The sequence below is a fragment of the Bidens hawaiensis genome, unplaced genomic scaffold, assembly GCF_021521415.1.
Source record: "Bidens hawaiensis isolate Kalapana, Puna unplaced genomic scaffold, B.hawaiensis_p1.1 tig00018577_1, whole genome shotgun sequence".
Lineage (NCBI taxonomy): Eukaryota > Viridiplantae > Streptophyta > Magnoliopsida > Asterales > Asteraceae > Bidens > Bidens hawaiensis.
Genome location: NW_027492815.1, coordinates 484954 through 500791, shown reverse-complemented (window position 1 = coordinate 500791; position 15838 = coordinate 484954). Strand labels below are relative to the sequence as shown.

Genomic DNA, 15838 nt, shown 5'->3' with positions numbered 1-15838 from the left:
TTTCTTCGTGGGCCCCCACGTCGGCTCGTGATGACGACGAGCCCTCCACATTTTCCGTATTCTTTTTTATTCCTCTCGTGCAGGGTCGAAACAACTCTTGTACATCGTCGTCCCCTAAATTAATCGCGTCATCCTCGTCTTCGTCAATGGGGTTGAAGTTACGAGCATTGGAGGGTGTTGCGGGTGTGCTTGGATTAGTCGAAGACGAGGTCTTCGACTTTTTTGAAGCTCGGGATGATGCCCCGGATCGTCGAGCAACCGGAACGGTGGGTGACCCGTTCCATTTCGGGCAAGCCCGAAGTTTCTCCCAAGAACTTAAATGTTTAAATGGCTTCCTTTGTCGCCATTTTGGTTGCTCTTGAGTTCGAAAGTCGCTTAATGCTCAAGATTTGATGCTGGCGTCATTTTGCCCACTACGCCAACCGTGTTCTCTCAATCGGTTGTATATCCTAGCATATTTTTGGCATTCTTGATTGATGACCTTCTAATGGGCTTGAACCGCTTCTTTACCCCGGAATTCTTTCTGTTTGCCCGTTAGCCTGAGCCAAACTTCAAATATTTTCATCCAAAATATACCAACGGCTTGAAAGTTTGCTACAATTAAATTTATTTTCACAATTAATATTAATTTTAAATAAATACTAAATAAAGTTAAATAAATACTTAATATTAATAACTTACCAACATCGGAATCCTCCGAAATGGCGATCCAAGCTTTTGTGAGAGCTAGTTCCCCCTCCTCCGTCCATAGCTTGTATTGCTCACGTGGCATTGCCGGCTCCCCGGTTGCTTCTTTTTGTATTTACGGGCCGCCTTACGGGCCGCCTCCGGCTTCGGTTGGCCAGACCCGAACAACAGCATGGGGTTTTGGGGGTTGAGGAAGTTGGTGTACATGTTTAAGTTCGGGTCGGAAAAAGGAAATTGATAGTTTAGGTTTCGTTGGTTTCCGGTGTTCGGGAAGTTGGTTTGTTTGTTTTGCGGAGTAGGGTGTTGGTCGAAAGTGAGCCATGGAAAGTTTACGCTCGGTTGGTTTGGTTGGTTTTGCGGAGCATGGTATTGCCCGAAAGCAGGGAATGGATGGCTCGGGTTGTTTCTAGGATTCATTTTTGTAGGTTTTTTTTTAAGAATGGATGTATTTTTGTATGAAATATTGATGTTATTGGAGAAGAAGGTGATATGTGTGTGTATGTGTGTGTGTGTGTGTGTGTAATTTGTGACCATTCTCAACGGTCAAAATAACATTATAATAATATTATTATTATTATTCAAACATCGTCGGCGACAAATTCTCATCCCCCCTGTCGCCCCTCTAATCGTCGGGGAGGGGGGGCAGTGTTTCCTCCGAAAATCGCCCATCATCACCCCTTTTTTCTCGCCCATCACACATCGATCGCCTTTAAATACATTTAATTCATCATACTAAGCATTAAGTGAATTCATTTGACATCTTTATATTAATTCGTGGATATCGTAATATTATTTTTATCAATAAAATTACTAGTTTTTGAGCTTCTCGTAGGTAATATATGGATGATACTAATTAGTCTAAGATGTCAAATGTTACAAATAGGATCATGGTTACTCATATTTTGACAATGGTAGTGTAAATTTACCTTATCAAGAACTATGAGTCACGTGAGGTTGGGGGTGTTATAGTGCAGTTTAAAAAATGAATTGTCGAAGTTGGTTATCAATTTGGCCTTATGATCGGTTTTTCTAAGGTCTTTTGGTTTAAGCATCCATCTTGTTCATGTCTTCTTTCATTATAAAAACAAACTATGAAATCAAACAAATAGCGTTTGATTAGGTTCAACTTTAATGTTGATTGCCTTAGTTTTGACATTAATGTTGATTGCCTTGGTTTTGACTTACACCGGTTGAAGGAAAAAAAAAACATAAATAACAGCCTAGCTTATGATATGGTTTAAAACCGTCAAAATTGGACCATAAACATACCAAGGGGAGTGTTTGTGTCAATTTTAGCATATCCACGTCACATCAACCACACGAGAGATACTGAGCCAGAAGATATGATCAATGTTGAACATCAACTACCAATAACATGTTTCAAGCATATTCATTATAAACAAGTTTTAAAAGTATGTAGTGTAAACTAAAAATAATTTTTTGTGCATTAGCTGAAATAAAACAAAAAAGAAACACTAATGGACCTATACAGTATCGTCAAGTGGTCCAATATGACACTTGCGGCACCAAAGTTTTTATTTATACTATATAAAATAATGAAAAGGGGGCAATTTAGGAAACAACAAATCTATGAACTACTAATGAACGAAGAATGTTAGATATTACATATCATTCTTATATAAGAAATTACATACGTCAAACTAGAAAAAAGACTGGACTAGATAAAACATAAACACCTAATTACATACAAATCCTGTGTATCTATAATATGAGAACAAAATATTTAATATATATATATATATATATATATATAATTTATATATATATAATTTCAACACCAAACACAATAAATTCACAAAAATATTTGCCATTTAAAGAAAACAAACTAAAAATATTTACCAAAAATAAATAAATAAAATTTAAATTGAAAATGAAATTCAAATTCAAATTCCCTCAAGAAAAAGCAAGTTCATTATGACATCACTAACAACTCACCGCAAACGCAACGGTCATCTTCTTTCTCTCTCTCTTACAAAGACAAAGTCGACCGTTTAATCAATCTGCTTTCTCTCTCTCTCTCTCTCTCTGACATAACAATGGCGTTGATCATCTAACACCCACTTCAAGATTGATTATTTCTTTCTTTGTGAATCAAGAAGTTGAATTGATCAATGGGTTGTTTTCTTGGTTGTTTCAATTCTTCTTCTAAAGACCGGAAGCCAAGAAAACGTAGGTACAAGGCTATACCCAGAGATCAAGTAAGATTTATTTTATCTTTTAATTGCCATCTTTTGAATTTGAAGAATTTTTGTTAACTGTTAGATTGTTTATTGGGGATTTTGACTTTTTGATTTGGGTTGACTTTCTGATTGGAATTGGGGTTCATTGTTTTGTTTAATTCTTGAATTTCTTACCTACTAAAGACAGCTTTGATGTTTACTTTTTTCTATTTTGGTTTATATTTTATGGGTTTGTTTTTATGATGCATACAAGTATGAAAGAAACTCTTGAAATTTAGATGAGAAACTCATGAAAACCGATCCGATTGGAAAAACCAAGCCAAAACTAGAACCGACCTTTTGGTTTTGTTTTTTTTTTTTATTTTTTTTTGTGATTTTGCATGTAATAAAAATTGGAAAGGCCTAACCAAACCGAATTTATAGATTTCTATTTTTTATTTTAACTAATTTATAAAAATTTAATAAATATGTAACTCAAATATTTTAGCCAAATTTATAATAATCATTTAGTTATTAATTAACATAATGATTTAGGCCATTCTGGGCCTATTTTTTTCGAACCAAAATTTTCAAGTTGAAATGGCAAAACCAAAAAAACCGAAACCGAATGGTTATCATAAATTCAAAAACCGACTTTTGGTTTTTTGGTTCGGTTTTAGCCCAAAGCTGATCCAAACCGAACCATGCACACCTTGGTCCAAACATGCAATTAATCATCTGAATTAGATTGTTCAATGTCATTCTATAACTTCAAATCATCTGAATTTGTGCTTCAGAATCCTAAAAGTCAAAACCTTGTTCAAGCTGATGTATCTTTGGTGCAACCCACCATCAAGGACAAGCCCTGTGATTCACTTCCTGAATTAAGGTAAACCAAAAGTTTTACTGATATGTTTTAATTAGTTTTAGCATTAATGACTAAACCCTTTAATAATGTTTTATTATTTTTTTTTTTGTTATAGAGGAAAGAATGAGGAGCCATTGAGTGTGAGTACAAGGAAAAAAGTGACATTTGATACAAATGTCACAACTTATGAACATGTTCAAGAAATCTATGACAGTACCGAATCTTTATTGGAAAAGAACGAAAAAGGCGAAACCTTTCCCAAGTCGGGTCATTCCCATTCCGGTTCTTGGGACGGTTCGGACAATAATGGTGGACCCTATCCACCCGATTACAGGTACGGGAATTGCCTCGAAAGTGATGATGAATATGAATATTCAGAAAACGAAGATGGTTTAGACGATGAAGAAGATTACGACGACGAAGATGAAGATACAGATGGAATCATATGCCAAGAAGTATGGTGTGAGTCAGTTCCGGTTCCCGATGACGAATCAAGAACCGAATCCTGTTTGAGTCCCGTGTTAAAACCTGTTGAGAATCTTTCGCAATGGAAAGCTTTGAAATCACCAAAGCCGTTGACTTTTGACCCGCAAAAGGAGAATCTTTCTTTGAATTCCATTCCAAATCCGCTCAAGATTCGGAATTCAGAACCAGCAGTTGAAGCCAGTCTGAATTGGATGGTTTCTTCAGAAAGGAACTCGCCTAATACCAAACGGGTCGGATTCTATAGCCCGGATCTTGAGCCCGTTTCCTCTGAAAAATGTTTTTCCCAAGAGTCAACAGTTACTTCAGTGAAAAGCATAGAAGATAGACCAATTTTAGGGGCGTTGACCGAAGATGAGTTGAAACGGTTTTCAGGGTTGACTTGTACACCAAGGAAGTCACCGGGCAAAAGCCCGGATGATATGCCTATAATTGGTAGTGTTGGGAGTTACTGGAGTCAAACGGGCTCGGCCCAATCTTTGAGCTCAACTTCATCGTATAAAGGCATACCGAATGCCACCAGCAAGTATAGAGAGGTATATCTATAAATTTAACATCTTTGTGCTTAAAATGTTGTTTTTGTTTTCGGGTCACAACGGTTTGGGTCAAAACGAGTTGACCACCTTTTGTGACACACAAGTCATCAGTTGATGTCAAGACTTGAAACTTATTTGACACGTATCCCTTTTTACTTTATATTTATATTTAGCCCGTTTTTTTAATCCTTTTTATCTGTGTCTCGATATAAATTTTTGGTAATGTGGTATGTGATGTGCAGGATAAGAAGGTGAATTGGCAAAATATCCCATTCGATATTTATATTTAGCCCGTTTTTTTAATCCTTTTTATCTGTGTCTCGATATAAATTTTTGGTAATGTGGTATGTGATGTGCAGGATAAGAAGGTGAATTGGCAAAATATCCCATTTGAAACAAGATTGGAGAGAGCTTTGAGTGAAGATGCTGCTGAATACTGAAGCTTAGAAGTGTTTATTTTTTCATTTTTTTCTTTTTCTTATTTCAAAAATGTTTTGTGAGATTGGTTTGGAGTCCCATGTGTGATTTGCACAGTTTGTTATCATTTAGGGATTGGTTTGGTGTAATTCTTTATTGGTTATTTGGTGGTTATCAATATAAAGACTGGGTTAATTTTGCATTTTATCATTTAAGTGGAAACTGAAAACAAATTCTGGCTGAAGTAGTGATATTAACCACATGGTTAATGGTAATGCAATAGTGTATGGGGCCGTCCAAACCGCTCACCACTCGAACTCACTTGTCGCTCGTTCGGAAAATGCTCGCTCGTTTTCTTGCTCGATTGTAAACAAGCAGCTCTGCTCGGTTGGTTTGTAAACAAGCCAAGCAACGAGCAAAGGTCTGCTCGGTTCGGTTCCGCTTGAATATTTTTAATTTATTTTATATATAATTATATATGAACAAATATATAAATATATAGACAACAAACATAAAATATAATTATACAATTTTTAAACCCTTTTAAATTTTTCATATTCCGTCAATTTTATAGCTTTATTAGTTTGATTCAAGTTTTCAGAATATTTAAAGTTTATTTACATGCTCATTATATCTCACTTCAAACTTTTTTCTCTTAAAAATTTACAACCTACTATACGTTTGTCTAAAAACTACTAATTTTTTTACAAAATATATTATTTATAGCCTTCAAATTTGTTTCTTATTAAAATTTTTAAAGTGAAAAAGAAATAAATAATACTCGAAATCGCTCGATGTTCGATAAAAAATGCTCGATTCAATTGGCTCGTTTGGTTTTTCGCTCGGTTCGAATTTCAGCAGTTCGGTTCGGTTGTAAACGAGCCAAGCAACGAGCAAGCCTTTGCTCAATTCGGCTCGGCTCGTAAACCTACTTGTGTACAACATGCACACTTGTGACAAGTTTGACTTTTAAGAAGTCAACAAAGAGGGAACAAGGATTAAAAAAAATTAAAAAGGAAAAGCTTGTGCAAATTAAGGGAGTGCATATTATATATTAAATGTCATAAATTGCATGGTTTTCTTTGGTTATAGGATAACATTGTGTGGTTGTGTGTTTGAAGCTTGGATTTAGATGAAAAGTTAAGCCTCATGTTTGATATAAAAGAATATCACATACTATAAAGAATGGCATTTTATGATGATGTGTTATAGCAATGCTAATAAGTTTTACTTGACTACTTGTGTGTAAAGTTTGATTCATTGAATAGTACCCATTACCCAATGTGTTTATGTCATGATATGAAACTTATTATTTGTTGTCAAGGAATAATAACATTACTAAGTATTAAGGTATAGAATGTTTATTGAAACGAAGGCGGATGCTTGTATTGTAGCCCGGGTATCTCCGTTTTTCGCTTAGTCGTGTAATTTATGCGCTTTCGTCCAAAAACTTTTATACGTAGCGCAAATTTACTCGTTTTTCGTCCAAATATTTTGAGCCCGATCACCCTGGTTTATGAAAAATTTTATATGTATTGAGTCCGGCCACCGCGGTATATTCATCCAAGCTATGCCACTGATTGAGACTACGACTCTCATTTGAGTTGGATTGTGAACTCAGACCCATAACTAAGGTTGGAGTTAAGTGATTTCACTAAATAGAGCGGGAGCGAGTCAAGGTTCAAAAAACGCGTTACCATGTTGGCGAAGTGATCTACCAGTGAGAGTGTTATGAACCTTGATGGCTCCAAGATGGGCTTGATTGCTCGAAGTTCTAGGTCATTCATCTATAAGAGCTTCGAGCTATGTTGATGGCTTTAACATAGTTTCGCTCACCCGTTCACTCAAAGACAAAAGTGTCGATCTAGAATTCTTCACTAACCGAGGACGACATACTGACTTAGAGTTTTCCAATAAAAATAATTGACTAAGGGGGTGTTTGGGTGAGTTTCTAAAACTTGTTTATTTGCTTATTGGTGTTGAAAAGCAAAAAGTGTTTGGCAAAGTTCCTTCAAAAGTTCAAAATTGAAGTTTTTCAAAAGTGACTTTCGTTTTTCAAAAAGCAAATTTAAAAGTTCACCCAAAAACCCCCTAAGAATGTAATGTTTTACAGTAATAGCTAACGTTTAATAGGTGATGTTGATAAGGTGACAAATAACCCAACTGAATAAACCTCAAACTAATTTAGAAGATTTTTCTTTATTTTTTTTATTTGTAATAAAATCGTGAGTTGTTACTCGCCCAACCAATTTTTTGCCGTTTTAATTTTCTAATTGTTGTATTTAATTTTTTAGTTGTCAATTTAACTATAAATAGAATTTTTCCGTATAAAAAAAGCTCCATGTAATTATTTTCACTTAAAAAGTATTTCTCTCTTGTTATCTTTCACCGCGTCCATCTCGCGTGATACACAAGGGATTGCAATTTTGTCTAGCGCAAATACAAATTGGAAAGTTCGTAGGCCAATACATATGGAACCAAATTTCCACAGTTTACCCTTAATCGAATTTATTAAAGCAAAAATATGTAATTTGGTCCGATTTAATCGTTTTCTAACCAGATATTGAGCACCCTTAATTAGATTAGTAGGCCGTCAGCTTATATTTAGTACACCATATGAAAAATATAATATTTTTTTTCTCTAGAAATTATTTATTTACTTATCATATATATTAAAAACCTTTTTATAAATAATATCATCAAAAGTATTGCAAGTTATGAGGTATGCGTTATCGAATGATGATCATAATTCTATAATACGCGTGTAAAGAAGTCAATGTTGTGACCACAAATTGATACCCATTTTCATATTTTGCAGGACACGTGTTTAATATTTGCCTAGAAGTCACGATGAATTAGGAAATTTCAACACATAGCTATTAAACAAGTCAAACACAAAGTGACAGTTTAGACACGGCACCAAAATAATCAGATTTAACGTTGATTGTATAATTTGTTGTTTTACATTTAAACGGGTTAACCCAACACACACCCTGTTTGGTAAACAATTTGACTCATTAACCCGTCTAGGCTAAGGTTGTTTAAAATTATTTTCTATTTAGATTGCAAAGGGACTTAATAAAAAGTTATGCAACTATTTCATTCTGAACAACTTTTATTCATTACGTGGGACGATCGGTTCTCACGTCTACATTCCCTTATTTTTCAATACCGTTTCTCTAATCCGAGTTAAAAATATAAAGTTAACTTGTTAATTTGCATAATAAAAACAATTAAAAATACCTATTATAAAGAAAGTTAAATTAAGCTAGTCATAAGTGCTTAAATCGTTACTAAGTTATCAAATATTGTTCATATTCATATACGAAAATTAAACGGGTAATGGAGAACCACATAAGCGTGAAATTACGAGCAAAGGTAAACTTGAAGGAAAGGGTGATACGGTTGAACTTGTGGAGGATATCTAGTTGCCTATATAATTGTTTCTTGTATCAGTTTTTGGTTTTCATAAAACAGAAAAGAATCGATCGTGTGTGATCAAATTCGTGTTCTTATTTTCTCCCTGGTTCAACAGGTCCATCTTTTATAACTATTCAACATCAAAGCACCAATGAAGTCACTCTTTATAATTCTCTTTACACTTTTCTATTCAACAATTCACACTCTTGCTTCAAAACAAGAAGCTAACTCTCTACTCAAATGGAAAGCCAGCCTCATAAACCAACACAACCCATTATTATCCTCATGGTCACTTCACCCTGCTTACAACCTAACCGACACCAACCGAATCACGGCCACCGCACCATGCACCTGGTACGGTGTCCATTGCAATCGTCACAGCGACGTGATCAAACTAAACCTGTCAAATTCCAAATTAGATGGTACACTACAAAAGTTCACATTTTCATCTCTCACCAATCTAACACATTTAGACCTTAAACAAAACAATATTTCTGGGCCCATCCCGGTTGAAATCCAATATTTTACTAAACTCGTGTTCCTTGATCTCTCGCGTAATCTTTTATCTGGAAAGATTCCGCAAGAGATAGGAAACATGAACAAATTGATTATTATACGTTTGGCCCATAACCTGCTCATGGGTCCTGTCCCGGGCTCACTCGGGAACCTGAGCAGGTTAGAGACATTAGATGTTCACGAAAACGTGCTTTCGGGTGTTGTCCCGCAAGAACTAGGAAAACTAGAGTTTTTGACTCGATTATCGTTAAGTCACAACGAGTTAACCGGTCGAATCCCGGTTTCAGTTGGGAATCTAACTAAACTTGAGTTGTTGTACCTTAATGACAACCGGTTTAACAATTCGATTCCTGAAGAGTTGGGTAACTTGAAGTCTCTGGTTTCGATGCTCTTGCTCGTAAACGGGCTAACGGGCCCGATCCCGGATTCTGTTGGTAAGCTTAGAAACTTGGAGCAGTTTGTGCTTCATGACAATGAACTTCCAGGTTATTTTCCTGAAAGTGTAACCAACTGTAAAAGATTAAGATACTTGACTTTAGGTAATAACTCGCTAACGGGCCCAGTCCCGGAATCAGTCTGCAAGTTGAGATCCTTGGAGATTCTTGACCTCGGGACTAACCGGTTTACTGGCCCGATTCCACAATGTGTGAGTCATTTCAGCCCAAAGCTCCAAGTGTTGGATTTGAGGTTGAATCGGTTCAATGGAAGCATTCCCGCAACATTTTTGAAGCAAAATAATGATTTAAGGAGAATAAACATGAACGGGAATCAACTCAAAGGCTTTATTCCGAGGAGTTTGATCAATTGCAGGTGCGGGTGTGCATGGGTCGGTTTTGGGCTCAAAGCGGAAGGTTTTTTATGTTTTTTAAAAACATTCGGTTTTCGTTTTTTTCAGTTTATAAGTTCAGTTCGTTTTCAGTTTTACCATTTGGGCCAAGAATGGCCAAAACTTTCTAGGTTACACCATTTATTATTTTCTTATAAATTACTTAAATCGGGTTTTAGTTTGTTAAGTTCCAACCGGTCTGGTTCGGTTTTTTCAGTTTTTGGTTGATGTAAAAACGAAAACGGTGGAAAAATCTTTTTTTTTAACACATAAAACCAAACAATTGGTTTTTTTATTAAGCTCGTTTATGGCGGCCTTGTTACGTGGGTTATTCTAGTTATGGTTAAGTTATTTTGGTTTTATGCACACCCTTAATTGCAGGAACCTTGAAGTTCTAGACTTGGGGAACAACATCCTAACCGGTGGATTCCCACATTGGATCGACACGGTTCCTAAGATGCAAGTTCTCGTCTTGCGAGGCAATAAACTGAATGGCCCGTTACACGCATCCAACACGAAAAGCCCATTTCCAAAGCTGCGGATTCTTGATCTATCCAGCAACGGGTTTATGGGCCGGTTACCAGTAAACTACTTCAAGAACTTTAAAGAAATGATGAGTGGAAATAGATCTGCATCAGGAGATCTTTACATGGGTAGGCATTTTATGTATAATGACAGATTGAAGCTAGTGGTCAAAGGGTTACACTTGGAGCTACAAAGAATATCAGTCATCAACATGATTATAAACCTTTCTGCTAATAAATTCCAAGGTGAGATTCCGGACACGATAGGACAACTGACATCGCTTCGTTCTCTTAATCTATCACATAACCGTCTCATCGGTGAAATCCCAACACAAATGAGGAATCTCACATTGCTTGAATCTTTAGATCTTTCTTCTAACAAGATGACTGGCAAGATACCATTACAGTTAACAAGTTTGACATCCCTTGCAGTTGTAAATTTCTCCCACAATCAGTTTCATGGAGCCATACCAAAAGGTGGACAGTTTAATACGTTTGGAAATGATTCGTATCAAGGGAACAGTGGATTATGTGGATTCCCGTTGATAACGGGCTGTGGAGATGAAGACAGGTCGTCATCTCCAACACTTGAAGAAGATGAAGATTCGAGTTTTTTTAAAGGGCTTTCTTGGGAATCTGTTGTTATGGGATATGGATTCGGGATGTTCATCGGGTCGGGCATTGGATGGGTTATGCTTTACTTTGGAAGCCCCAAATGGGTTGTTAGGATCACTGAAAGAAAACAAGTTAGGCATCAAAGAAAACCAAGAAAAGACCATGGCATTGCAAGACAGGCCAACCACAGAGCTTGGGGTTCTCAAGTTTTCGATGCTAATTCATTTATCTAAACGAGTCAAACGGGTTGAAGGGCTGTTGGCAGGTTGTAATCAAGTTGTTAACATGTTAGACAGGTTGTTCGATCTATTTAGTTAAATAAGTTAAACAAGTCAAACTGAGTATCACCTGGTTATGAAATCCCGGTGAAATCAAAGAAAACATCACACATAATACTTCAATGGTTCTACCTAGCTACATCAATTCTAGGATACACCAAACTAATTAAAAACAATATGTCTTAACTAATGAAATATCATATCAAAAAGCAGGAAATAACGATAAATATATTTACAGTATGCTTACATTTCTCAAGATGATTCGGTTGACGATGACTCGTTTAACTTAGCACGTTTTGCGGGTTGTGATTCCAAGGGGTCAAGTTCTTCATCTTGCTTCTGTAATAATGGTGACCCAACTTTAGCCGGGTCGGGCTCGGTTTTGGTTTGGGTTGGAGAACTTGAGATTTCATTGGTTAACTCGGTTTCTGATTTCTCTTGGGTGGATGATGCGGGTTGAAATGCATCAATGCCAAATTTGCATTGCTTCTCGAATATCATTTGTAGGTATTTTCCTTGTTCTTCTATCCTCATTTGTAGATTCTTTTGAATCTGCATAAAAGATGGATGTTCATGTAGTAATGTTTGACTTCGCATACTGGTCAATTGTCAAAATTGCCCCTTGATAAAAAAAGTATACCTCAAGTTGCTCGTGTAGTCTTTTTTGAACTTCAATTTGTAAACGTAATGCTTCAGTGATCTCTGAACTCCTGTTGTAAACAAAAGAGTGTTGAATTACATATTAATATAGTAATTGAAGTACTGCAATTATGATAATAGACATAATATAAATCAGATTAAAGAAGTAGGGGAAAAAGTAACTTACGTTTTTAAATCCAGTGACGATAAATCTTGGATCTGAGTAGGCTTTTTCTCTGAAGGTCCTGCAAGAAGTGATTTATCAGTTATATCACTAAATATAATTGATATCTATTTCTTTAATCATATCATTTTCTGGAAATAAATTAAGAAATTAAAATTTGAAGAAATATTTTGTTTACCTTCTGCTGAAGGTTCAGGTTTGTATTTAGCTGTCCTATATTTCTGCAGAAAACATTAATAATATATATATATATATACATATACACACACATGAAATAGAAATGCATTCCCTTGAAGTTCAGTGAATGTAACTTACATCTAGGCTTGTAAACGAACAGTCGTTCAGTAAACTGTTTGTGAACTGCTTGGCGGGAAGTTCAAACCATTCGTTTATTAAATATAGAACAAAAACTTTTGTTCATTTATTAAATAAAGAACACATGTATCGTTAGTTCATTTATGAATTATGATCATCCGTTTACATTCATTTATGTTAGTTAGTTTACGGTTGTTTACGCTCGTTAAATAAATTCATTAAAATTGTTAACACACATTACATTTTAGTCTAATTTTAACTTTTTAGGCCCAACACATTGTTGTACGCATTTACTTTTAATTGGTTGTCACTCAATTATATCCGTTCATCTATGTTCAGTTATGTAAATGAACCGTTCATTTATACTGTTAATGAACAAAGATAAACAAGCATGGTCACATTCACTTTCTTAACGGGCGAACATGAATAAGAAATACCCATTCATTTAATTGTCTGTCAATTGTTTGTTCGGTTAAAGTAAATCGAACGAACACGAACATCGTTTACCGGCAGTTGCATCAACAGAAAATACCAGAAATGTACCTGTAGATGACTTTTCACATGATAGATGGTTAAGCCCTCAACCTTCATTAGCTTCAATACTCCTTTAGGGGTAGCTTCTGTAGTCAAAAAACAAGTTATTTACGAAAATGCCAACCACCACAATGTCAAATAAAGCAATTAACTTAAATAAATATACATACTTTCACTTCCACCAAGCTTGTTAACTGCCTCCACAAAAGCTTCATGAAGTTCTGGTGTCCAACGCATGCGTGGCTTGCTTTGGGACCCACATGATGATGGTGTCACTGGGTTGCAAGCATCGCCAGGTGATGCAGGAACAAGTGAGTTTACTTGCAGTGACAAGGCTTTTGATGATTTTCCCACATGATATTCCATCTAAAATAAACAAAAAAAAATCATAATAAACGGTCACTTTTAAGATGACAAAAACATAATAAAATTCAGTGGTACCTTTGGAATTTGATCAGAAACATCAGTATCAACTAGAATCTCATTCCAATTTGGTGTTACACCATCATCCTCAGTAATCAACTGATCAGCCCAATCTTGCCAGTCATTTGGTTTGCCAATGTCTTCCGATGGCATAATTTGTAAATTAGTACATTTGATAGGGATATTTTCAGGGTAATCAAGAAAATCAGACATTGAGTCAGTACACCATGAAATAGTGTTGTTTTCTTTCATATAATCACGGAAAGCAGTAGAACGAAGCACTCCAGATGACTGGTTAACAAATGGAGGCCTTTTTGAACAGGTTTCCTCAGAAGAAATGTGAAGATTTGTAGAAATTTCTGAAGATGATGAAACTATGTGACCAACTGTCTCATTTGTTGAAGACATTCTTGATAATTCAGCAACTGTTAAAAGATGATTCCTGTAAAAAGTATATACAAATTACATGATGTGTGCTCTTGAACTAAAAAAGTGCACAGGAATTTATTCTGATTCATAATTGGCAGTAATAAATGGTGACATGACCTAATAGGCATACCTTTTAGTTTGATATTGATAGATTGATAATATATTCTTTATTCTATCCTTATCAGATTATGATCTAAACCTATGGAGAATGCTAAATAAAGCCCTAATTCAAATAATCAAGTCTGAAATCATACTAAATCCTAATATAATTGCTTCAAATCTTCATCTGTTTCAGTCCTCACTTAACAGCTAACAAAGAACATGAAATTAACACAAATTACTTGCAGAAATTTGATCTCAAAACACAGTTCAGTAGCTGTAATGTGCAAAAAGTCATATGTAATGAACTAAGGTGCTGTTTGTTTTAAGAGGTAAAATGTTTGCAGTCTGCGGACCATATCTGCAGGCATCTGCAGCAGAAGAGGTGGACCAAACCTCCGCAGTCTGCAACAAGAAGACTGTTTGTTTTTTAAGTTTGATACTGATTGATTATTGACAGGGTTTTGATTCAATCCTTGTCAAATTTATGATCTAAACTCATGAAGCATGCTAAATTAAGCCCTAAACAATCAAGTCTAAAATCTTACTAATTTACTAAATCCCAAGCATAATTGCTTCAAATTTCGATGAATCTTCTTCTGTTTCACACTTTCACCATTTCTACAGTCATCAGTTAACAGCTAACAATATAATGAAATTAACACAAACTACTTGCAGAAAATGGATCTCAAAACACAGTTCAAATGTAACACGCGTTATCCTAATTAAAAGTTAACCATACGATTCGCTTTCCGAACTTAAAAGCTTCTTATCCTCAGGATATTATTCTGATATATGATTGGCAGCAATAAACGGTGACATGACGTAATGAGCATAAGTTTTACGTTTGATACTGATTGATTGATGACCTGATTTTTATTTTATCCATGTCAGATTTATGATCTAAACTCATGGAGCATGCTAAATAAAGCCCTAATTATAGCACTAAAGTCTGAAATCATACTAAAACAACTAAATATCTAGCCAAACTGTTTCAAATCTCAATGAATCTACATCCGTCTCAGCTATTCTATAAGCATCACTTAACAACTATCAAAAAAACATAAGAAATTTGATCTCAAAACACAGTTTAATTGCTGTAATGTACAAAAATTCAAAAAATTAAATAATTAAGTCTGAAATCACACTAAATCAACTAAATCCTAACAGAATTGCTTCAAATATCAATGAATCTTCATCTGTTTCAGCTAATCTACAACCATCACTTAACAGCTAACAATACACGAAATTAACACAAATTACTCGCAGAAACTTGATCTCAAAACACAGTTCAATTGCTGTAATGTACAAAAAACCAAATGCAACACAACTAATTCAAAAAATTAAATCTAAAATCATACAAAATCAACTAAATCCTACGGAATCGCTTCAAATTTCAATGATACTTCATCTGTTTCAGCTATTATACAGCCATCACTTAACAGCAAACAATAAACACGAAATTAACACAAATTACTCGCAGAAATTGACCTCAAAACGCATTTCAATTACTGTAATGTAGCATTAAGTTATCCTAATTAAACGTCAACCACTCAATTCTCACTCGGAATATAAAAGCTTCATATCCTCATGACCTAATTCATATAATGCAATCAAATTAAGTCATTAACTAAAGTAAGCTTAATATAAAACCTCACCGGAATTAATAACCGTCACTCTGAAAGCCTAAACAGAGTGACGATACGTACGGTTTGCAAATAGATTGAGTCGATGCAAATCTGACGTAATATGATTCACCGGCGGCTATACAAAGTGACTAAAATTGAACGGTGATGATTGGACGACCTCTTGGCCTTTGATTTCTGTATGCAGCGACTAGATGGATATTTATCAATCTGTACTCG

General features: G+C 35.3%; 3 protein-coding genes across 3 annotated transcripts; 2 read left to right on the top strand and 1 right to left on the bottom strand.

The window, feature by feature from the left end:
• The first annotated feature begins 2745 nt into the window (after positions 1–2745).
• Positions 2746–5283, top strand: LOC143556483 (uncharacterized). Its single transcript, XM_077045787.1, has 4 exons — positions 2746–2906; positions 3665–3756; positions 3851–4754; positions 5114–5283. The coding sequence occupies exons 1-4, from the start codon at positions 2820–2822 to the stop codon at positions 5192–5194; spliced, it is 1164 nt and encodes a 387-aa protein (XP_076901902.1). The 5' UTR covers positions 2746–2819; the 3' UTR covers positions 5195–5283.
• Positions 5284–8742: 3459 nt separating this feature from the next.
• Positions 8743–11305, top strand: LOC143556492 (uncharacterized). Its single transcript, XM_077045793.1, has 2 exons — positions 8743–9917; positions 10315–11305. Exons 1-2 carry the CDS (start codon positions 8743–8745, stop codon positions 11303–11305), a joined length of 2166 nt encoding a protein of 721 aa, XP_076901908.1.
• On the bottom strand, positions 11269–14069 carry LOC143556482 (protein PHOSPHATE STARVATION RESPONSE 1-like). Its single transcript, XM_077045786.1, has 7 exons — positions 13464–14069; positions 13193–13388; positions 13032–13108; positions 12352–12394; positions 12177–12234; positions 11991–12060; positions 11269–11902 (listed from the first exon to the last, which is right to left on the bottom strand). The coding sequence occupies exons 1-7, from the start codon at positions 13851–13853 to the stop codon at positions 11603–11605; spliced, it is 1134 nt and encodes a 377-aa protein (XP_076901901.1). The 5' UTR covers positions 13854–14069; the 3' UTR covers positions 11269–11602.
• Between the last annotated feature and the right edge of the window lie 1769 nt (positions 14070–15838).